The 25,871-nt window shown below is 43.3% G+C and overlaps 1 protein-coding gene across 4 annotated transcripts in view; it reads right to left on the bottom strand.

Annotated features, from left to right (window-relative positions):
• DRP2 (dystrophin related protein 2) overlaps window positions 1-25,871 on the bottom strand; it is a 132,353-nt gene that overhangs the window by 65,087 nt on the left and 41,395 nt on the right. For all 4 annotated transcript variants that reach the window (XM_077468224.1, XM_077468440.1, XM_077468363.1 and 1 more), the window contains 7 exons: window positions 19,079-19,347; window positions 15,523-15,669; window positions 10,640-10,718; window positions 6,004-6,064; window positions 4,001-4,062; window positions 3,445-3,519; window positions 1,035-1,236 (listed from right to left, as the gene is read on the bottom strand). In XM_077468224.1, the coding sequence (XP_077324350.1) occupies window positions 1,035-1,236; window positions 3,445-3,519; window positions 4,001-4,062; window positions 6,004-6,064; window positions 10,640-10,718; window positions 15,523-15,669; window positions 19,079-19,347 (895 nt within the window). The remainder of the gene's footprint in view (window positions 1-1,034; window positions 1,237-3,444; window positions 3,520-4,000; window positions 4,063-6,003; window positions 6,065-10,639; window positions 10,719-15,522; window positions 15,670-19,078; window positions 19,348-25,871) is intronic.

Below are 25,871 nucleotides of genomic sequence, written 5' to 3'. Positions count from 1 at the left end.
GAGTATTTATGTGCTCCCCAGCCACCCACTGGGCACACCTCTACAGGGATTGGCTGAGAACCCATACACATTCAGGCTATTCATTTGACCTGCTTCAATCATATTTTCCAGAGGCCTTCCAGAAGAGAGGAGGGCCCTGATCAGTCCAAAGCAAACATCAACTGCTCCACTGACTACAGAGGAGTTAAAAAAATAACTAAATTTACCTGACAGCCTAACACCTACCTGCTGTCAGGGCTGGGCTCAGCCCTTCCTTCTCTGAGCTGGCAGCTAATTGCCAGCTCCCATCTCTCTCCACAGTTACTCAGCTGTTGATGATCCTGTTTGTCAGTCCTGCCTACTTAAGCCGTCCAGTCCAGAGGAGCTCTGCCTTCGCCTTGGTCAACATCACAAGAAACACCTCCTGCGTTACTGTTTAAAGACTGGCTTTGCTGACATCCCTTCTGGCTCCAGATCCTGCTTGCTGTTCCATTACTTTGATCCCTGACTTCTGGCTTGGCTGACTATCTGTTCCAGTTACTGAACTTTGGCTGTGTTTTGACTACGTTTCTTCTTTTTACTCAGTCTGCTTTCATGGTTTCTGACACCTGCGACTACATCCAAATGATCATATTTTATTCCCATAATGCCTATACGTTATCCTGAGGAAGGTAGAATTTGCCCTACCAGGTTCTAGTTGCAAGGTGGCTGTTATATACAAAATGAAGGGCAATTATATTGTAATTGGCGAAGGCCACCAATTATATAGGAATGACATGTGATTGGGTAACGGTTCCACTAGTGATCATTTTTTGTTTTTCATGAAGTGATACTTTTATAAAATTGGAAATGAAGATTTGTAATTGTTAAGACAAGCTTTTGTGCATAAGTAGGGTGACTCCTCCAACAACCCATTTCTAATCATGTCCAAATAGGCATCAAATGGGCAAACGGAAGCGACTGCAGGTGGGTGCAGAAACCTCTATGCTGTGACAGTTACCTCAATTGTATATTATGTTGTCATCATAGGAAGGAAGGGTTATTTAAGGGCATACCCATCAAAGACATTTAGTAACCAGTTGAGTGCCAGGTCCACACACAAAGGAACGTTGACCAACAGTCCGCGCTCTTCTTCCAAACGTTCATACAGAGAGCTCAGGCAGCGAATGACATCGAGGACATCCAGGGAGCGTTCTGCAGATTGCAGGATGTCACAGCTGAAAATCTGGGTGACCAGGGGAAGTGTGACGAGGTCCACTGAGGAAGATGGATAAAAGGAAGAAAGGGAAAACATGAAATAAATGGTTACATTTGGCCTTAGTCTGCCATTTAGCGATGCCTGACTATTGGGGTATTTTTTTATTCAATCAGCTGGTTGAACAAAAAAAAAAAAAAGTGTTCATCTATGGCCTACTTTAGTCACATTCAGCTGAAGTTGTTCTGTAATGTTGAAGGCAAAATTAAGTAACCTGGTAAACATAGTCCATTGTAATGAGAATCATAAAGACCTGTACAATGGAGAGACCAGCCAACCACTCAACAACAGCTGGCCCAACACAGAAGGGTGAACTCTTCAGTATTCATGGTGTGGATCAAAGATGCCACACTCCTAAGCAGCCGGTGTACTGGAGCAGTCGACGAAAAGTGGCCTCAGCCTAGGCTCGACCCAGGCCATGGGTTGACGCATTTCTCCCTGCCTACAGGGCTTATCTTAGAGGTCCTCTATGACTAAGCCCTGTGGGCAGGGTGAAACAGGGTTGCTTAGAAGTGTGGCGTCCTTGAATCACACTTTGTAAAGCAGGCCAGGATGGGCACCCCAGATGCAAAAGGGCGCACTCTGGTGGAGACCCCGATGTAAAGGGCACACTCCAGTGGGGACCCAGATGTAAAGGGCGCACACCGGTGGGGACCCAGATGTAAAGGGCGCACACCGGTGGGGACCCCGATGTAAAGGGCGCACATACCGGTGGGGACCCCGATGTAAAGGGCGCACACTGGTGGGGACCCCGATGCAAAGGGCGCACACCGGTGGGGACCCCGATGTAAAGGGCGCACTCCGGTAGGGACCCCTATGTAAAGGGCGCATTCCGGTGGGGACCCCGATGTAAAGGGCGCACTCCGGGGGGAACCCCGATGTAAAGGGCGCACTCCGGGGAACCCCAATGTAAAGGGTGCACTCCGGGGGGAACCCCGATGTAAAGGGCGCACTCAAGGGGGAACCCGATTTAAAGGGCGCACTCCGGGGGGGACCCAGATGTAAAGGGCGCACTCCGGGGGGGACCCCGATGTAAAGGGCGCACTCCGGGGGACCCCGATGTAAAGGGCGCACTCCAGGGGGACACTGATGTAAAGGGCGCACTCCGGGGAGGACCCCGATGTAAAGGGTGCACTCCGGGGGGGACCCCGACGTAAAGGGCTCACTCCGGTGGGGACCCCGACGTAAAGGGCACACTCCGGTGGGGACCCCGACGTAAAGGGCACACTCCGGTGGGGACCCCGACGTAAAGGGCACACTCCGGGGGGACCCCGACGTAAAGGGCCCACTCCGGTGGGAACCCCGACGTAAAGGGCGCACTCCGGTGGGGACCCCGACGTAAAGGGCGCACTCCAGTGGGGACCCCTATGTAAAGGGCGCACTCCGGTGGGGACCCTGATGTAAAGGGCGCACTCCGGGGGGAACCCCGATGTAAAGGGTGCACTCCGGGGGACCCCGATTTAAAGGGCGCACTCCGGGGGGAACCCCGATGTAAAGGGCGCACTCCGGGGGGAACCCCGATGTAAAGGGCGCACTCCGGGGGGAACCCCGATGTAAAGGGCGCACTCCGGGGGACCCCGATTTAAAGGGCGCACTCCGGGGGACCCCGATGTAAAGGGCGCACTCCGGGGGGACCCCGAACGTAAAGGGCACACTCCGGTGGGGACCCCGATGTAAAGGGCACACTCCGGTGGGGACCCCGACGTAAAGGGCACACTCCGGTGGGGACCCCGACGTAAAGGGCACACTACGGTGGGGACCACAACGTAAAGGGCACACTCCGATGGGGACCCCGACGTAAAGGGCACACTCCGGTGTGGACCATTATGTAAAGGGTGCACTCCAGTGGGAACCCTGATGCACCCCCAGATCATGTAGGCCAGATCCGTCCCGGTTACCCATGGGGCTAAGAAAGCTGGGGTACGTTCCTGACACTTACACACACTTATTAGAACTAAGGAAGAGGCTTAGTTGGAGATAGCAAACCATCTTCAACAGTTGAGCGTGACCAACTACTACTGAGTAAACCATGGTCCAATCAGCGTAACGATATCTCGTCCATCATTACCCATACTGTCAACAAAACAGTTCTATATGGAAAGGCGTCTTTTTTTTTTATGTACCTTTTTATTTAGGAATTAAAAAGTTAAGAGTTGAAAAGTGAATCTAAAATACCAAAAGTCCAACCATTCCAAGCACTCAGTACTTACATCTCAGTGCTTTTTGCACTCTGCGCAGTTTCATCGCCGTCCGGTAGGCGGAGAATTTTATGTTGTTTAGATCTCCTGAAAAATGTAAAATAAGAAAAAAAAAAGTCCACTTTAAGGGCTCGGTTACACTTGCGTCCATTTCCACGCCTCTGAAAGGAGATCTATGGTGGGACAATTTTCAGAGGCATTAGACAGTTGGCCTGGAGGAGATATGTTGCCTCCTCAAAAGGTCATTGAGCCCCCCAGGCTACATTGAACAGCGCCAGCATGCATTGGTTAATTTGATGCTAGGAGTGGTGCGTACTCCTATCACAAAAACATGCCGCCTATATGCGGCACCACCGAATAGCGCCAACACTGCGTGAATCTATTTCGATAACATTTCTAAATAGACTCTGTAGAGGTGACATCAAATTAACCAAGGCATGCTGGCGCTGTTAAATGTAGCCTGGGGGGCTCAATGGACCTTTGGCCATAAGAATATTTAGAGGACTACATGGTAATAGACAATGGCGGGGGGGGGGGGGGTAAATGGCTGTTTTTTTTTTTTACTTACCCAGCGCCTGGTACAGCTCGGTCATTTTCGGATGATCCCAGCATGTCGTCTGCGCCTGGTGACTAGACAGGAAAACAAAAATGTAATCGTCAAACTTAAGACCTCCCACTGTATTTCAAGCAGGCGTAAAAGACAACTCACTAAAATCTAAAATGGTAAATGTAATTTCACAAATGGATTTTCTTATATTTTGAATTCGGCAACTTGAAAAAAAAATCCTGATGATCCTGCCATGAAGGCCCTTGTTCAGGCCTTTCCTGGTATATAGTGACTATCCGCCCCAGTCTCAAGTCTTTTGCAGACTCCAACAAGTTTTCTTCTAAGATTGCCCAGTATTTGGCTCCATCCATCTTCCCATCAACTCTGACCAGATTCCCTGTCCCTGCTGAAGAAAAGCATCCAGACAACAAGAGGCTGCCACCACCATGTTTTACGGTGGGGATGGTGTGTTCAGGGTGATGTGCAGTTTTCCGCCACATATAGCGTTTTGCTTTTAGGCCAAAAATTTTAATTTTGGTCTCATCTGACCAGATCACCTTCTTCCACATGTTTGCTGTGTCCTCCACATGGCTTCTCAGAAACTGCAAACAGGACTTCTTATGACTTTCTTTCACCAATGTCTTTCTTCTTGTCACTCTTCCATAAAGGGCAGATTTGTGGAGAGCACGACTAATAGTTGTCCTGTGGACAGATTCTCCCACCTGAGCTGTGGATCTCTGCAGCTCCTCCAGAGTTATCATGGACCTCTTGGCTGCTTCTCTGATGAATGCTCTCCTTGCCCAAGCCGGTCAGTTTAGGTGGATGGCCATGTCTTGGTAGGTTTGCAGTTGTGCCATACTCTTTCCATTTTCGGATTATGGATTGAACAGAGCTCCGTGAGATGTTCAAAGCTTGGGAATTTTTTTTTATAACCTAACTCTGCTTTATACTTCTCCACAACTTTATCCCTGACCTGTCTGTTGTGTTCCTTGGCCTTCATGATGCTGTTTGTTCACCAAAGTTCTCCAACAAATCTTTGAGGTATTCACAGAACAGCTGTATTTATACTGAGATTAAATTACACACAGGTGGACTCTATTTACTAATTAGGTGACTTCTGAAGGCAATTGGTTCCACTAGATTTTAGTTATTGGTATCAGAGTAAAGAGGGCTGAATACAAATGCCCCCCCCACACTTTTTCACATATTTATTTGTAAAAAATGTTGAAAACCATTTACCATTTTCCTTCCATGTCACAATTATGTGCAACTTTGTTTTGGTCTATCAGATAAAATCATAAAAAAATGTGGACAATTTCAAGGGGTGTGAATACTTTTTCAAGGCACTGTTAATGTTATTTTTAATATTTTTAATTCTGCAACTTAAAGTAAAAAAAATAAAAAATAATAATTCCTGATGATCCTGCCATGAAGGTCCTTATTAAGGCCTTTCTACTGAGCTGGCCAGAACCACCTCTGGGGGGAGTCTTTTCCACATTTTCACACCTCCTACTGTGAAGAAACCTTTCTGTAATTTAAAGATGGAATCTCTTTTCCTCCAGAAGTAAAGAGAGACCCCCTTGTTCTCTGTGATGACCTTAAATTGAATAACAACACCAAGTTCACTATATGGACCCCTTATGTGTATATATATATATATATATATATATATATATATATATATATATATATATATATATACACACAGTATCCTCCATAGGGGAGAAAAGGTCCATCACCCAAGGACACTAGCAAAAAAATAAGGACTGGCGTAGTGGTGTTTTAGCAGTGCATCTGTGGCCAGCAAAAGTTTTGCCAGTGTCTAAAGATCTGCAGCCTACAGTATCTCACAAAAGTAAATACACCCCTCACATTTTTGTAAATCTTTTCTTCTAACTTTTCATGTGACAACACTGAAGAAATTACACTTTGCTACAATGTAAAGTAGTGAGTGTACAGCTTGTATAACAGAGTAAATTTGGCTTTTTGCGCTTTAGGTTCTACTTGAAGTGCTGGTTACTCACTTAATGTAATACGGCACCTTGTTGGGGGATATCGCTCTTTCCCATGGAACCTGAACTGATGCTAAAATAGAAATAAGATAATAGAGAGTTAATACATAATAAATGTTTTAGTATCTGTTTCATTCTACCACTTCCTAGACCAGCATAAAGGATTGTTGGAAGGGCAGGTTTACCTTTCTAGACTACATGGCCAACGTAGGTGGACACCAGAACATCACACCTATATGGGCTTGTTGGATAGCACATTCCAAAATCATGGCCAATAATATGGACGCTGCCCCCCGCTTCAGCCATAATAGTTTCCACTCTTTGGGGAAGGCTTTCCACAAGAATCTGGAGGGTGTCTGTGGAAATGTGTGCCCATCTATGAGGCCAGGAACTGATGCCAGATAAGAAGACATTGTTTGGCTTCCAACTCATTCTGAAGGTGTCCACTAGGGTTGAGGACATGGCTCTGTGCAGGACATTCCTTAACCCATCACACCTATATGAACTTGTTGGGCAAGCCATTCCAAAACCAAGGCCATCAATGTAGAGTCGCCCCCCCTTTGTGGCTATAGCAGCCTTCACTCTTCTGGGAAGGTTTTCCACAAGATTTTTGAGGGTGTCTGTGGGAATTTGAGCCAGATCTTACCATCTCACCTCAGTACCTGACCTCACAAATGGACAAAAGGTTGCAGTTCCAATTCATTCTAAAGGTGTTGTTCAGCAGAGCTGAAGTCAGGGCTCTGAGATAAAAACTCTAAAACTATGGCCATCAGCATGGAGTTGCCCCCTTTTGTTGCTATAACAGCCTCGACTTTCCTTGGGAAGACTTTCCGCATGATTTTAGAGTGTCTGTGAAAATTTGTGCCCACTTATGGGGCCAGGCACTGATATTGGATGAGAAGATCTGGCTCACAGTTGGAGCTCCAATTCATCTCAAAGGTGTTCAGTAGGTCAAGGCTCTGAGCTTGTTGGATATCTTACTCTAAAACCATGGTCATAATATAGAGTTGCCCCCATTTGTGCCAATTTATGAGGTCAGGTACTGAATATCTTCAGATTGAATTGGAACTCCAACTTTGAGCCAGGCCTTATCATTCAATTTCATCCCAAAGGTGTTCAAAAGGGTCGAGGTCAGGGCCCCGAGCTTGTTAAATGAGCCATTCTAAAACCATGAGCATTATTATGAAGATGCCCTCTTTGATTAGTCTAACAGTCTCTACTCCTCTGGGAAGGCTTTCCATATGATTTTGGAGCATCTGTTCGAATTTGCGCCCACTTATGTGGCCAGGTACCGTTGTTGGATGAGAAGATATGTCTCACAGTTGGAGTCCCAATTCATTACAAGCTCTGAACTTGTTGGGATATCCTACTCTAATATCATGGACATTAACATGGAGTTGCACGCTTAGGTGGCTATCACAGCCCCCGTCCCCTGGGAAGGCTTTCCACAAGATTTTGGAGTATATCCATTTATGAGCTCAAGTACTGATGTTGGAACTCCAACTGCAAGCCAGATCTTCTCATCCAACATCAATAGCTGATCTCATAAATGGGCAAAAAATTCAACAGGAACACTCCAAAATTTTGTGGAAAGCCTTTCCAGAGGAGTGGAGACTTATAGCTACCAAAGGGGGTAACTCTATGTTAATGTCCATGGTTTTAGATAAGGATACCCAACAAGCTCAAAGCCACAACTTTAGCCCCATGAAACACCTTTGGTATGAACTTTGAGCCAGATCTTATCATCCAATTCATCCCAAAGGTGTTCAGCTGGGTTGCGGTCAGTGCTCTGAGTTTATTGGATTATCTACTCTGAAAATCATTGCCATTATTAAGTAGTTGCCCCTTTTGGTTGTTATAACAGTCTCCAATCCTCTAAGACAGCTATCCACATGATTTTGGAGTGTCTGTTCAAATTTGCGCCCACATATGAGGTCCGGTACTGATGTTCGATGAGAAAGTCTGGCAGTTTGTAGTCCCAATTCATCCCAAAGGTATTAAGTAGGGTTGAGGTCAAGGCTTTTGTTAGGATATGCTACTCTAAAACCATAAAAATTAACATGGATTTGCCGCCTTCAGTGGCCATTACAGCCTCCAACCCTTTCCGGGAAGACTTTCCACAAGATTTTGGAGTGTGCCCATTTATGAGGTCAAGAACTAACCTAGATAGCAAGCAATTGTGCTGCAAGTTTGAAAATGACTTGCTCAGCTATTGCTAGACTTGCAGGCTTCACAAGTTTGTTGCATAATTGCAGCAAGTCCGCATTGCATGACTCCAGATCAACTTTCTTTGCAAACATTCTACAAGTCTGCTGCAAGTTCTGGTTCAAGTAAGTTGTGAAAAAGTCATCCCACCACAGGGGTCGCTGCGACTTCAGCCCTATAGAACACCTTTGGTATGAATAGGAACTTTAACTCTGAGCCAGATCTTCTCATCCAATTCACCCAAAGGTGTTCAGTGGGGTTAAGGTCAGGGCTTTAAGCTTCTTGGATAACCAAGTCTAAAACTATGGTCATTATATTGGAGCGGCCCTTTTTGGTTGCTGTAGCAGCCTTCACTCTCTCCGGGAAGGCTTTCCACATGACTTTGGAGTGTCTGTGGAAATTTGTGCCCATTTATGATATCAGGTACTGATGTTGCATGAGAAGATCTGGCTCACAGTAGGAGTCCCAATTCATTCCAAAGGTATTCAGTAGGGTTGAGGTCAGGGCTCGAAGATTGTTGGAAATCCTACTCTAAAACATGACCATTAACATAGAGTTGCTGCTTTTGGTGGCTATCAAAGCCTCCAGCACCTCTGGGAAGGCTTTGCACAAGATTTTGGAGTGTGCCCATTTATGAGGTCAAGTACTGATGCTGGAACACCAACAGCGAGCCAGATCTTCTCATCCAACATCAATGCTTGACCTCATAAATGGGTAAAAATTTTCACAGGCACACTCCAAAATTTTGTTGAAAGCCATCCCAGAGAAGTTGAGGCTGCTATAGCCCCCAAAGGTGGCAACTCCATGTTAATGGCCATAGTTTTAGAATAGGATATCCAACAAGTTCAGAGCCCCAAATTCAGCCATATGGAAGACTTTTGGGGTGACTTGGAACTTCAACTTTAAGCCAGATCTTATCATCTAAAAGGTGTTCAGTAGGGTTGAGGTCAGGGCTCTGAGCTTGTTGGATGACCTACTCTAAAATCATGGCCATGATTTTGGAGTTGATTGCTTTGATTGCTATAACAACCTACACTTTCCTTGGGAAGGCTTTCCACATGATTTTGGAGTGTCTGGGAATTTGTGCCAACTTATGAGGTCAGGTACTGATGTTGAATGAGAAGATCTGGCTCACAAGTTCGATTTCATCCCAAGGGTGTTCAGTAAGGTTGAGGTCATGTCTCTGAAATTGTTGGAGAAGTTACTCTAAAACCATACGTCATTAATATGGAGTTGCTCCCACCCCACCCTTTATGGCTATAACATTCTTCTGGGAAGGCTTTCCATAAGATTTTGGAGTGTCTATGGGAACGTGTGCCCATTTGTGAGGTCAGGTACTGAGGTTGGATGGCAAGATTTGGCTCACAGTTGGATTTCCAATTCATCTCAAAAGGTATTCAGTAGGGTTGAGGTCAAAGCTCTGAGCTTGCTGGATATCTTACTCTAAAACCATGGCAACTAACATGGAGTTGCTGCCTTTGATGGCTATCACAACCTCCAACCCTTCTCGGAAGGCTTTCCACAAGATTTTGAATTGTGCCCATATATGAGATCAAGTACTGATGTCGGAACCCGGATGAGAAGATCTGGCTCGCAGTTGGAGCTCCAACATCAGTACTTGATATCATAAATGGGCACACTCGAAAAATCCTGTGGATTCCCAGAGGATTGGCATTTGTTATAGCCACCAAAAGAGGCAACTCCATGGTTCTACAGTAGGATATCCAACAAACTCAGAGTCCCAACTTCAGCCCTATGGAACACCTTTGGGATGAATTTAAACTCCAACTTTGAGTCAGATCTTCTTACATGAGTTCTGATCATCCACTTCATCCCAAAGGTATTCAGTACAGTTGAGGTCAGGGCTCTAAGCGTGTTTCGGTGACCTACTCCAAATACATGGTCATTTTTATGTAGTTGCTCCCACCCCACCTCCTCTTTATGGCTGTAACAACCACTGTTCTTCTGGAAAGGCTTTCAAAAAGATTTTGGAAGGTGTCTGTGGGAACTTGTGCTCATTTGGGAGATCAGATGTCTAATGTTGGATGAGAAGATCTGGCTTTGCAGTTGGAGTTCCAATTCAACCCAATGATGTTCAGTAGGGTTGAGGCGAGGGCTCTAAGCCTGTTGGGTGACCTACTCCAAATACATGGTCCTTTTTATGGAGTTGCCCCCACCCCGCCTCCTCTTTATGGCTGTAACAACCACTGTTCTTCTAGAAAGGCGTTCCAAAAGATTTTGGAAGGTGTCTGTGTGAACTTGTGCCCATTTTGGAGATCAGATGTCTAATGTTGGATGAGAACATCTGGCTTCGAGGTTGGAGTTACAATTCAACCTAACGGTGTTCAGGCGGAGTTGAGGTGAGGGCTCTTTGCAGGACATATCTTTAAAACACGTACATCCCCCCATGTTTTGTCAGCTTTAAAAGAGCGGAGAAACTCACATGACAAGAAGTGCTGAGACTCTGGTCCGAAGTCCCGGTGAGCGTCCTGCAGCTGCCGCAAGCGTTCTGCCACAGAGGTCTACATAGAGAAGCAGGAGTTTATAATCTTATAATCTTAGTTTGCAAATGAAATTACCGAATTACTAAAGCTAATTAACTAATTAAAATGAAGAAGAGCAGGGGGTATAGTGCTATGGTACATTTCCATCACGGGTCTGCATGTACAGTGATCTGATCGCAATCCATGAACCGATGAAGGCGATTGCCCCCAGATTTTCAATGCGTCCGGTGCGGTCCTAGTTTGCATCCAAATAATGCTGCTTTGTCCTTTCTGCTCTAATAATGAGTGTCAATATTTTACTTAACTTAAAAAATAAAAGTAGCAAAAAAATAAAAATAATGACATTTATAATTTTATGCATAAAAAAAAGATAAATCATATTAAGAAGAAAAAAAAAGATTTTTTATATATATATATATCAATTTTTTTATAAATCATATTTAAAAAAATTATATTTTATATAATATATAAATTATATAATATAATTTTTCTTCTTAATATGATTTATATTTTTTATGCATAAAATTATAAATATATATTTATAATTTTATGCATAAAGATAAATCATATTAAGAAAAAACAGTTATATTATAATATATTAGATCTAACTATCTATATAATTTTTTTTTTTAATGATGATGATTCTCTTGTACAAATAATTGCTTATTGGATATTTTTTAAAACATCCACGGCCTGCAAAAAACTGTGTGTACATTCGTTCTGTGCAAATTAGGGCAAAGGTGAAAGTTATTAGCCTATTTTCTCTTCAGGTCTAATATTAGTTATTCATAAAAAATAGAGGAAATGGGGACAATTTTGTTATTCATTTTCAGATGTAATTCATTTGTAAAAAAATAAATAAATACCTCATTATGGCCACTAGGTGGAGCTGATGATCCACATGCATAAATATTTACTTACCATGTTCATGTGCTCCATCTAGTGGCCATAAAAAGGCATTTTTATGATTTTTTTTTATCTATTTATTTGTACAAATGAATAACATTCAACCTGAGAGGGAAATAGAACATTCAATTAAATTGTATCCCATTCCCACAGAACGAATACCAGCAGTTTTTTTTTGCAATTTATTTTTTTAATACATACACTGCTTAAATGTGGTTTATATAATGTATTCCCTGTACCTTATTTGTTACATGCTTTTATATATTGATGGAATTGAAAAAAATAAAATAAAAAACCTCTGCTGAGAGAAATATGAAGGCCACCAATGCTGCACAGAGATGGGGGAAATGATCCAGAGTACACAGGTTATTGGGTCGCTTTGTATTGCTTACAGATAATCAGCGGCCAATCTGACTAGCAACCATTTTACTTTCCCGTGTGCACATGCTGCTCCATTCTTTCCTTCCTTTTCACATGATTTTACTATTTTTCCTGCATCCCTTTGTCCCCTTATGTGAAAATCTCAATTTGCACAGGTGTCCAGCCATTGTATTTGTTGCCCAGGTCAGTAGATTCAATGACTGCTGCTGCAGTACTGAACCAAAGTCAGCAAAACCCCATTCATTTTAAAGAATGGGAACACATTTGCCGGGAAAGAAGAAAGCCTGGTCACATGACCTGTCAAAGTCACATGACCAAGCTCACTATATGTAACACAATAGCCCTACACATTTCGGGTGCCAAGCCCTCCCTTCATCAGGGTTTATCTGTAACCCGGCAGAGCTGTCAGTTGGGTGCTTGCGGGTTTTTGTTATGTTGGCCTTTTTGGTTTATTTGCCTTTTTTTTTCTTTTTTTTTTTTTTACAGTTTTCTATTGCAAAGCTGGCAAAGTCCACCACCAGATCACTTTGGGGAAAAAAAAAAAATTTTGCTTTGCAATAGTATTACAACTTATACTAGGGTCACACTGCCAGTGCATTTCTCAGCATCAACATGCTGATTTCACCATCTTCACAAACTTCCAAACGGCCTATTGCTCTAAACAGATTGCCTCCAAACTGTGGCTCATGTGCCAGATGTGGTCCTTTGCTTGTCCTTATCCAGCCCTTGGGGCACCATGCAATCCACTGACACCAATGATTTGGCACTATTCCTCCCACTGACGTCAATGATGGGGCACTATTCCTCCCACTGATACCAAGCATGGGGCACTATTCCTCCCACTGGTACCAATGATGGGGCACTATTCCTCTCACTGACACCAATGATGGGACACTATTCCTCCCACTGATACCAATGATGAGGCACTATTCCTCCCAATGATACCAATGATGGGGCACTATTCCTCCTACTGACACCAATGATGGGGCACTATTCCTCCCAATGATACCAATGATGGGGCACTGTTTCTCCCACTGATACCAATGATGGGGCACTGTTCCTCCCACTGATACCAATGATGGGGCACAATTCCTCCCACTGATACCAATGATGGGGCACAATTCCTCCTACTGACACCAATGATGGGGCACTATTCCGCCTACTGACACCAATGATGGGGAACTATTCCTCCCACTGATACCAATGATGGGGCACTATTCCTCCCACTGATTCCAATGATGAGGCACTATTCTTACACTGACATCAATGATGGGGTGCTATTCCTCCAACTGATGCCAATGATGGGACTCTATTCCTCCACTGACACCAATGCTGGGGCACTATCTCTTCCATAGACACCAATGATGGGGCACGATTCCTCCCATAGCAATGGGGCATCATTTCTACATTGAATACTAACAATGAGGCACCATTTCCTCCAATAATTGGGCTCTATTTCTTCCACTAAAACCAATATTCAAGCACTGTTTGCTCTCGCCAACACCACAGCGTTTTCTAATTCCACTGACCACAGTCTGGCCCCTCTAAAGCCTCTAAGACAGTAAACTGGCAGAAAGCTTGAAGACCCCTGCTCTAAACAAATCTTCTCGGGTTATTGATGGCATGATTAAGGCACCTATTCTAAAGACTTTGCAAATAAACTAGTAGACCCATTGGCCATGGTTGGGGGTATGATATTGGAGCCTTGCTAGCTCATTGACTTGAAACAAAAGTACCGTCAGGCCTGTGCCACCCATTTCCACCACTTTTCCATCACTACTCTCCAGCAAGTGTCTACATTTTTTGCAGAACCGATACTACTAGGAACTATCTTAGTCATGGTTGGGCATTTGTTATTGGACCCTTGTTGGCTCTTTGACTTGAAGCCAAGGTTCTTGTTAGGCCTACTCCACCCATTCCACCACTTTTGCATTATTACTCTTCTGTCACAGTCCACATTTTTTGCAGAACCAATACTAACCTGGACTGTCTTAGCCATTGTTGGCCATTTGATACAAGACCCTTGTTGGCTTAAAGCTATGGAGCTGGTCAGGCCTATTCCCCCAATTTCACCACTTTCCCATCATTACTTTACTGTCACAGTCTACTGGGGACTGCCCTAACCATAGTTGGCAATTGTTATTGGACCCTTGTTGGCTTGTTTACTTGAAGCCAAGGTTCCCGCCCAGACTACTCCTGTCACAGTCTACATTTTTGCAGGAACCGATACTACCAGGGACTTGTCTTCTATATATTTCCAAGTTAAGGGCCTATTGGCAGAGAGGATGATGGAATGGTGATCGGGTTGAGGGAACCAAATCAGAGTGGCGATGGCTCAACATAGGAGGAGAAGGTTGTAGGTAAGAACTTCACCCTCTAGCTTTCCCTCTTGAATCACATTGGCTTTAAAAATGTTGACTTCTTTGGTCCTTTATAGGCCTACCCAGTGCATGCTTGACACATTGCTCCTAGCACCACCATTTGCTACTACATCATATATTGGCCATCCAAGTAATGAGATACTCACAGGTTTTGTAGGATGAAACAGCACTAATGTTATTTGCAATCAAAGGCAAATTCCCCCATGTTCCACCTTACAAAACCCACAAGAAACTCAGATTGTTGAAATGTTTCTACATGCTGTGAGTTGATACCTATGCTTCTATGTTTTATGACTGTGTGTCACTACCCCTTCGACAACACCACTAATATATATATATATATATATATATATATATATATATATATATATATATATATATATATATATATATATATATATATATAAATTTAGTTACATTTATAACAGAAATATTTCCACATGCATCATCGCTGCTTCCATTGGTGTTACTACCCTCAACCTTCCGAAGATAAAAATTCCTTTACGTTTCTTACCCGCTTGAATGGTGGTGCTCCTTTGAAAAGTCCCCCAAGAGATGAATTGCTAAAGCGACAAAACAGAAAAAAATTCTGTTAGGGATGCCCCAATGGGAGGAATACATTTTTCCCCATTATTTTGATGGCGAATGTTGGGGGATGAAAAAGGAGCCCCACCCATAATTAAAAAAAAAAACTCCTAAAGCCTTAAAGCTCATTTAGTGAAATTACTGATTCGAAGGGGACATATTCTCTGTCAATGGGGAATTTAGGTCCAGCTTGCAAAAAAATTATGGCACTGCAGAATTTTTGACTTGGTTCATTAATTCCCTATTGATTACTTCCCAATCTGCAAATGCTGGTGGCCTGACCAATATGCTGATCCAATGGCATCATTACATCCTGAGGTATTGATCAACAATGGCTTTGCAGGCCAGAAGAACTGACTTCACTCTTTTTTTATATTTTTTTCCTGACTGCTAAATGTAAAAAAAATGGATTGAATTCAGAAGATCAGCATTACTGTCAGAAAACTAGCATTCTCAGGAGGTGATAAGAAATGGCAGCCAGCTTATTTCTCTCAGTAGAGGCTTTCCTTTGATGGCCATTTTGGATTATGGTATCAAACAAGCGTCAACAGCCTGTTGGGTTGTCCTACCTGTAGCTGCTTCCATCGGTTATTCATTTGTTCAAGCTCACGAGCATTTTCCACAGAAAGGTGAACATCGCAAACGGCTAGCTGATGAGCGAGATCGTTTGCCATCTTGTTTGTGTCTTTTATGGAAGTCATGTCTTCTTTAAATAACTGGAAAATGTAAAAAAAAGTAGAGAATGTGGACAATTCTATAACACTTCTTCGGAATACATTGTTATGTCTCTCTATTATCTTGTGATATCATAACACAACTTTACTATGCCATGTATCACCAGACTCTCAACCAGGATTCCTCCAGAATTTGCTTGGGATTATAGAGGAGGTTAAGGTTTGGTCCAAACCAAATTTTGGCTGTTCATTTACCCGTTGGCTGTTCAGGTAGCTGTTTGACGAGAGTTAATAGTGGCACTACTGCCGCTAATATACATGACAGCTTCCCACAATAGTCATTGGTTGTTAAGGACTAGAGACATGCAGGACGGAAAAAAAAAAATTTTTTCGTTTCAGATTCATTAAGTTAATAATTTTGTTTTGCCACATTCGTTATGTTAGAAGGATTCAGAATTTGTTTCGTATATTTGGATTTTGGTATTATATTAATTTCGGAAAATGTCTATATTCGTTCTATTCTAATACATTTTTTCTATTTTATTCTGTTTTATTTGTTTCTATTCTATTGTATTTTATTCTATTGTATTTAATTTTTTATTCCATTTTATTATAGTATATTCTTTTCTATCCTAATTTATACTATTCTTTTATTTTATGATCTATTCTGTTTTATTCTATCAAACTTTTTCCTATTATTTTCTATTTAATTCTTTCATTCTATAGTTTTTTTCTATTCTATTCTACAAAGGAGCCCAAGTAGGAATCATCATCCTATTTCACTTTTATACCTTATACTGTATTTATTGCAATATGTGTCCATTTTGAGTTCAAATAAATTTTCTAATTAATTTTTGACTTTTTGTTCGTATTAAAATTTTCAACTTTGAATACAGATAATTTGTTATTTCGTTACGTCATTTTGTTTTGTTATAAATTTATTTAATTGTATTCTTTTCCGTTTTACTCAGTTTTAGTTTTTTCTATAATTTTCTATTCTATTCTATAAAGCAGACAAAGTAGGAATCATTAACTTAACTCACTTTTATACTGTATGTATTGCAATATGTGTCCATTTTCAAATACATTTTTTACTTTATCTTTGATTTTGAATTCTCAACTTCAAATAAAATTTTTCAAATTCTTCTATTCTATTCTACAAAGCAGACCAAGTAGGAATCATGATCTTATTTCACTTTTATACCTTATACTGTATTTATTGCAATATGTTTCCATTTCAAATTTATTTTCAAATTAATTCTAATTCAAATTAGAATTTTCGACTTCTAATTCTGAGTTATTTTCCTTAGGTCATTTCATTTTGTTATAATTTATTTCGGATTTGTTTTTTATTTTATATTCTAGTCTGTTTTATTCAGTTTTACTTTTTTTTCCATTCATTTTCTATTCTATGCTATAAAGCAGACCAAGTAGGAATCATTATCTTAACTCACTTTTATACCTTGTACTGTATTTATTGCAAAATGTGTCCATTTTCAAATACATTTTTGACTTCATCTTCGATTTCGAATTTTTGACTTCAAATTAATTTTTCAAATTCAAATACGGATAATTCATTATTTCTTTATGCCATTTTGTTTTGTAATAATTTATTTTAGATTTGTTTTTTATTATGTTTTATTTAGTTTTATTCTTTTCTATAATTTTCTATTCTATTCTACAAAGCAGACCATGTAGGAATCATGATCTTATTTCACTTTTATACCTTATACTGTATTTATTGCAATATATGGTTCCATTTCAAATCCATTCTAATTCATATTTGAATTTTTGACTTCAAATTCATTTTTTGACTTCTAATTCGGATAATTAGTTATTTAGTTACCTCATTTCGTTATTATTTATTTTGGATTTGTTTTTTATTTTATATTCTATTCTGTTTTATTTAGTTTCATTTTTTTCTATCATTTTATATTCTATTCTATAAAGCAGCCCAAATAGAAATCATTATCTTAACTCACTTTTATACCTTATACTGTGTTTATTGCAATTTATTTTCAAATTCATTCATTCTAATTTAAATTTGAGTTGAGACTTCTAATTTGGATAATTTATTTCCTTATGTTATTTCATTTCGTTATAATTGATTTTGGATTCATTTAAATTCGTTACTATCGTGACTCAGAAATTCGGACACATCTGAATCTCAGAATAATGAAAATTTCATCTGAATTTCGATTCGTAACAAAACGATTTGCACATGTTCAATAAGGACATTGACAGGTGCAGGCACCGCCGAGTCCTTAACAACCTGTGGCCTCACCTGCCCCATTCACTTTATTTGACTTAACCTATAAAAATGGCCAGAAATGTTTGTTAACATTTGGCTTCAATGGAGTTTGGATTCGGCACCAAAACTTTGGTCACCAAACTCTGTTTGAACCAAACCCGGTAATGTTTGGCTCATCTCTACTAGGAATTTCTAGAGCAGTGGTAGATCAATCTCCTGCTTTCATAGTGGTAGAACCAATGTTAGTCAACAGAGCCAGTGGTTTGGGGCCAGTGGAGCTTCCCAAGTCTTTTATCTTCTGTGTACAAAAGAGTCCCTTTTAAGGTGTCCAAATCACTGTGATGTGGACCCTTCCTATTGGCTGTCCAACAGCGGAATCTCTCAGGATCTCAGGATCCATAGGAGATGTCAGCAAAAGACGGGCATGCAGGTCTCCAGTGCTGGATTACTGATTCTTCTCCCACAGAATCAGTGAGGGATATGAATGGAACATGAGCAGACTTAGGTGAGTCTAAGATGCTTCAGAAGGTTAAAAAAATAAAAAATAAATGCTGCAAGGGTGAAACAGGGGGTTAGCAGGTAGTATTTGCAGAGGAGGGGGGAGGGGATAATTTTCATGAAGACTAAGTAACCATTGACACCAATGATCTTTATAATTTACTATAAAAGGGAAGCATTCTTCCCGTTGACCCCCAATCAAAGAGGTCACCTCTCATGCTAATCATCAATATAGTGAGGTCATCCTCCACTGACCAGAAAGTGGCGCTACACTGAGCAGCAACATCAACAATTCCGCTGACTTCATCAGTAGCCTTCAATGCAAAGAGGCACTATTTCAATGACTTGACTAACTGGACTATGCCAATGGCTTGACGGACTTGACTATGCCAATGACTTGACAGACTTGACTATGTCAATGACTGGACCGACTTGACTATGCCAATGACTGGACCGACTTGACTATGCCAATGACTTGACCGACTTGACTATGCCAATGACTTGACCAACTTGACTATGTCAATGACTTGACCAACTTGACTATGCCAATGACTTGACCAACTTCACTATGCCAATGACTTGACCAACTTCACTATTCCAATTACTTTAATAATTTATAATTTACCAATCACTCTAATGTACCATGAACTGTAGATATTTTTAGCAGCGGTTCTCTGAGACATGTAATGGGCTGGGTATTACCTTTGTAGCCTGAATGTGCTCTGGTAGGGAATCAATGAACAAGTCTCCAATGGGTTCCCAAGTTGTTTGCACACTCTCTGCTTGTTGAAGTGCATCGGCAGCCTCTTTCATAGAGACTTCCAAGTCCTGAAGCTGTTCCAATGTTCTTTCCAGATGGCGTTGTTGGTCTAAACCACGGGCAGTCAGCCTGTCCCAAAGCTCACTGGCTACATTTGCTTGCTTCCAAAGTAAACGACTAAGGTTCTGGGAGCGATTTTTCGGAGACGCATCTAGGAGGCAAAAGGTTGAAACAAATAGGCATGGAACCTGGGAAACCGGTTACAAAAGTAAATGCACCTTAAGAAGCCCATAACCGTTGGAATTCATCCAAGTCCAAGTCATACAGGACACAAGCCCTGATGAGGAAGAGGGCTGTGGGAGTGTCTGGACCCCCAAAACGCATTGGGCTTTCTTAAAAAAATATATACTGCTGTCGAACCCAAGACATTTGGCTCCACAAAGGACTTCACTTTTTATTTTATTTTTCCCCCAAACAACGAGTTTATTGGTAATTAAAGTAACAAAGCTTACAGTTTCAATGTACATAGGACAAATAAAAAGAAAATAAAGATTACAAAGCTAAATACAGTATATCTGTATCATTCACATTACTTTTCGCCAAATAAAGTGTAAAGTTGCCCGATCAACCCTCAATATGGGCATACAATGCATCCACCGGGGGGGGGGTTTCAGGAGAACACAACAGCACCAATGGGTTACACCCCGTATTGGTATAACTCTATATTAACATTCACCGCACCCCCTGCCCATCCTCCACCCTGTCATACAACTAAACATGCCACCTGCGTACTCGATAGAGTACAACTGGAGTAGTCCGCTCACTGTATCCCTACATCCCTACCAGGTGGCATAATGTAATCTGGCAAGGCTAGTCTGTGCAAGTGTGCGGGCTATTGAGCCACCTGTCCCAGATCTTCTTCTACTTGTTAGGGCACCCCCTGTGTGCGTATATTAATTTTTTTCAGTGGTAATGGTAGATTCACCTCTGCTATTCATGCCCTGACCGTGGGAGGAGCGGTGCGCAACCATAGTTTAGCAATCAGCTTCCTAGCACTAAACAGGGCCTCTTGTAAAAAAACAGTAAGGAATTGGTCGGCTGGAGCCTCTGAAAAAAAGCCCAAAAGACAGGCTTTAGGATCTAGTTGTAAAGGGGAGCTAATATGGTCATGTAGGAACTGAATGACCTGTGACCAAAAGGCATAGACGTCCGGGCAGGTCCACAGTAAGTGGTAGAATGTACATGGGTGGCCCTCACACCACAGGCATCGCGGATCTTGAGAGGCTTTGTATTTACAGATTCTTGCTGATTCTTGAGGTATGACTTGTTATGTACAATGTATAGTTGGGTCAGCTGATCTGACAACCTGGGGGAAACCTGTTTAACGTTTACAAGGACCTCCTCCCAATCCTCATTCTCCAGCGGGCCAACCTCCCCTTCCCACCTATGCTTTGCTACATCAACCATTCTGGACACCGAATGTGCTCTAAGAAGGTTATATGCGGTGGATATCAGCTTAGAGGGGTCCTCCCCAACTATAACGCCTACCAGGGACAACTCCTGGGGGCTTGGGAACCCCTCCGCATATTGAGCCCGGAGGGCCTAGGACAGCTACTCATAGCGGAAAACCATATTCAAAGGTATCCCAAATTCCCCCTGCAGCGCCTGAAAGCTACGTATACCCAGAGGAGTAATTACCTGGTGCAGGTACACTATGGCCCTGGAAGCCCACAATCCTATTCCCGGCAACAATTGGAGCTCCGCCAGTTGAGGGTTGTGCCATAAGGGGGTCTGAGAGTGTACCCAGTCTGCCCCAGTCTGTCATCTTCTGAGCTATTTCCCATATACGCCTATGTTGTTCCAGTAAGAGACTACGGTCCTTCCCTTTCCTACTAGTCTCCCTCCCCCATAAAACCTGAAGGTGGGAGTAGGCATAACTGTACGGTCTCCTGCATGTCAGTGCTTGGTATCTGGGTCCGTCCGATTTGTTTAGGTGGAAAAAATGGGAGAGCTGGGCTGCAATATAGTAGGAGTGGAAATCAGGAAATCAGTGGGATTTTTGAGGGTGTTCCAGGCCAGTTTGTGTCTCCCTGAGCCCCACATAAAAGTATTAAGGATAGTGTCCTGTGTTTTGAAATTTTTTAGGGGAATTATGATTGGTGAGTGCCAAGATTTGTAAAGAAACTTGGGCAGCAGAATCATTTTTACTAAATTGATCCTTCCCATTACTCTTACTCTACTAAGGGGAGTCTGGCCCAGGATTGGGTCTTGGTTTTTAAGTAGATCAGTGGCTCTATATTATTGGAGAGGTAATCTAGGGGCTCCCTGGTGACCTGGATACCCAGGTACTGAATGGTGGACACCCTTCGCAATGGGAGAGAAGCTGCGTCTCGCGTTGGTGGACACAGGTCTAGGGGCAGGATCTTAGTCCAATTTATACGAAAAACCGAGTGTTTACCGAATTCTTCAATGGTCCTCGTCCTCCAGGTACAGGAGCATGTCGTTCGTATACATGCTCAGTGTCTCCACCAGGGAACCCATCCGGAGTCCTTTAATGTTTACATTCGCTCTGAGGGATGCAGCGAGCGGCTCCATGGCCAGGGCGTACAGAATCGGGGGTTAATGGACACCCCTGCCTAGTCCCCCGCCCAAGGGGCAGGGGGGCAGACAACTGCCTGTTCACCGCTACTCGGGCCTCCGGGGAAAAAAATACCACTCTAACCCACTTTATGAAGTTGGGGCCAAACCCGAAACGCCTAAGGCATTCCCACAAATAATCCCACTCTACGGAGTTGAATGCCTTAGCCGCATCCAACGCTATCACGGCCCTGGTACCTGCGGTCTCATGGCAAGCTTGCAAATTCATGTGTAGTCTGCATATATTCATTGCCGTGTTCTTATCAGGCATAAACCCCGTTTGGTCTGGGTGGATTAGGGATAGAATAAGCGGATTTAACCAGGTCACCAATATTTTGGCCAATATTTTTATATCCACCTGGAGCAAAGAGATCGGGCGGTACGAGTCGGGAAGGTGTGGGTTTTTTCCTGGTTTCGGGAGTACAATGATCGTCGCTTGATGGAGAGTATCGGGAAGGGACTCAGAATCAAACAAGTAATTGTACAAATTAAGAAGCTCTGGGGCTAACACCTCAGAGTAGTTTGCATAAAAGTCTAACGGTAACACATCTTGCCCAGGGGCCTAGGAAGCCACCAGGGACGATAATGCTACCTCAACCTCTTCACTAGTAATAGGGGCCTCTAACTCTGTGGCCTGGACTTCAGATAGTTGCAGGAATGGCACTTCCTGTAAAAACGCCCGAGTCTCCTGAGCTGTAACCTCCACACGGGAGGTGTACAAGCAGTGGCGTAACTAGAACCTTCAGGGCCCCGATGCAGGAAACCATGGCGGGCCATGTACCATCAAATGTCACTACTGTGCCCATCAAACTCTGCCGCTGTGCCCAAATGCCACCGCTGTGCCCATCAAATGCCACCGCTGTGCCCATCAAATGCCGCCACTGTGCCCATCAAATGCTGCTACTGTGCCCATCAAATGCTGCCACTGTGCCCATCAAATGCTACCACTGTGCCCATCAAATGGTGCTACTGTGCCCATCAAATGCTGCCACTGTGAATCCCCACTGCCCGCTCACTGTCTGACCGCCACTCACCCTGTCTTGGGTAACGGCCATGAGCGGGGTCCTCCATGCAGCTACTGCCATCCTCATCTCCTGTCCTCTCCTCCTAATGGGCGTCCAAAAGCTGTGTCTATCATTTCAGCCAATCAAGTGATGGGTAAAAGACCCGCACACCTGATTGGTGGAGAGGCGGTTCAGTGTTAGGAAAGTGAATATTAATTCACTTTTCTAACACACCTGGCTGGGTAGACTGTGAGCATCAAGCATGGCGCTCGCAGTTCACCTATTTTGAAGTCTATTATAGCCCATGGCTCTAATCAGGCGCTACAAAAACACCCCCCGCCGCTGTAATTCAGGCACCCGGCACCCCAAAAGGAACCAGACACCTAAATATGGGGGTGGCAGCGGTGGCCATGGATAGATTCATGCTATGCTATGCATGAATCTATCCATTGGTCATAGAGGGGGTGGAACCTGTGCACCCTTTTGGATGCACCGCCACTGATAAACACATGCGCACACACACATGCATACATACACATACATATATGAACACACACACACACATACATACATGCATGCTCTCACACACACATACAAGCATGTTCACACACACACATATAAGCATGCTCACACACACTCACACACATACAAGCATGCTCACACGTACACACACAAGCATGCTCACACACACACACACACACATTAATGCTCACACACACACACACATACATGCTCACACACACACACACATACAAGCATGCTCACGCACACAGATATAAGCATGCACGCACACAGATACAAGCATGCTCGCACACACACACATGCATGCTCACACACACATACATGCATGCTCACACACATACATGCATGCTCACACACATACATGCTCACACACACACACATACATGCTCACACACACACACACACACACGCACACACACACACATACAAGCATGCTCACACACACACACACACACACATACACACACATACAAGCATGCACACACAAGCATGCTCACACACATGCACACACAAGCATGCTCACACACACATACAAGCATGCTCACACACACATACAAGCATGTGTGTGTGTGTATGTGAGTGTGTGTGTGTGTGTGTGTGTGTGTGCGAGCATGCTTGTGTGTGCATGTGTGTGCACACACACATACATAAAAGCATTTTCACACACACACACACACACACACACACACAAGCATGTTCACTCATACAAGCATGCTCACACACACACACACATAAAAGCATGTTCACTCATACAAGCATGCTCACACACACACACATAAAAGCATGTTCACTCATACAAGCATGCTCACACACACGCATACAAGCATGTTCACTCATACAAGCATGCTCACACACACACACATACAAGCATGTTCACTCATACAAGCATGCTCACACACACACACATACAAGCATGTTCACTCATACAAGCATGCTCACACACACACATACAAGCATGTTCACTCATACAAGCATGCTCACACACACACATACAAGCATGTTCACTCATACAAGCATGCTCACACACACACATACAATCACAAATACAGTAGATAGGCTTATTTAAAAAAAACAGCAGACATTTACCTCTTCCTGGCGGGTACTGCACTCTAGGGGGAGACAAAGAGCACACACTGCTTTCACTAAGCCTAATGTGAGGAGCTGCCGCACAGTGCCGATTTCAGTCCGGCTGATGATTGTGAGCTCCTCTCAGCCTTCCCTCCTATCGCAGAAGTACAGGGGGCCCTCGGGCCCCCTGCAGCAAGGGGCCCGGTCGCCATGGCGATCTTGGCGACCCCTATAATTCCGCCACTGTGTACAAGTCTGCTTAGTATTTCCAAAACATCACGCCAATGGCTACCGGGTCTGAGATGAGAATATTACTCTCATATAATAGGGAGACCACCACTGGCGGCCTAGCATCCTGATGAGCCAGGTACGCCAGGAGTTTACCCGCCCTCTCACCTTGTTCAAAAATACGTTGTGTCGAGAAAAAGTGTTTCCGCCTGGCATGCTCGAAGTGCAGTTGGTCTAATAAGCATGTTTGGCATTTAAGAGCCGAGGCATTTGCCATTGTGGGGTTTGAGACAAAAGCACATGTCACAGATTCAAATTTTTCCGATGCCTGCTGTTCAAACACTTTGGAGGTTCCTTTTAATCTGTTAATCCGCCTAGTTAGTGTAGAGTGTGCAGTCAACTTAAATGCCTCCCATATTGCACCCCCCAATGCCGTACCCCTATTGGTGTCAAAGAAATAGCGTCATTCCCCCGCTATGTCATCCTGTTCCCTCAGTGCTGTCAGCCAGAAGGGGTTGAGGCGCCAGATGTGGGGTCCCGTCTGTGGAGCAAGTTGGATAGTAGCCCAGCAGGGAGCATGATCTGACAAAGATCTAGCATGGTAGCCCGCCTCCTCCAGCTGAGGGAGCAGGATATCTGAAACCAAGATGTAATCTATATGGGACATGGTAGAGTGTGTTGCTGAGAAGCATGAGAATACCAGGGCGTCAGGATCTTTATATTGCCACGCATCAGTCAGGGAGATCTTGGTAAGGGTGTGACCCAGTCTGGACACAGTTGGGAGTGTCGGGTCTGGGCTACGGTGCAGTCTGTCCATACTCGGGTTCAGGGCCATGTTAAAGTCCCCAAGCCAAATGGCTGGGGTATTTGGATGTTGTGCCATGTATGATAATCCCTCGGTTACCAGGCTAGCAGAGTACGGGGGTGGTATGTACAGGGCTACAATTAGATACTGTCTACCATATACAGTGCAATGCATGAAAATGAACCGGCCCTGGGGATCCGTCCTGATGGATATCAAGCTGAAGTATAGCGTTTTAGCCACCAAGATAGACATGCCCCGAGAATACGGGGTGTGAGTCGCATGGTATGCCCATCCAACCCAAGGACGCCTCAACGCCAGCTGAAGCTGGCCGGTAAGATGCGTCTCAATCAGCACTATAATATCTGCCCTATAAGATTTTAGGCAACCAAATATCGCCGTGCATTTAAGTTTGTCCCTAATCCCTCGGACGTTCCACGTCAGAAATGTAATGGTGGCCATAGGTTAGTTGCA

Source organism: Lithobates pipiens, unplaced genomic scaffold (genome assembly GCF_037356315.1).
Source record: "Lithobates pipiens isolate NorthernLeopardFrog02 unplaced genomic scaffold, aLitPip1_a1.2 Scaffold_1, whole genome shotgun sequence".
Lineage (NCBI taxonomy): Eukaryota > Metazoa > Chordata > Amphibia > Anura > Ranidae > Lithobates > Lithobates pipiens.
Note: the sequence above shows the minus strand (reverse complement) of the source record. Positions and strands in the feature narration are given on the sequence as shown.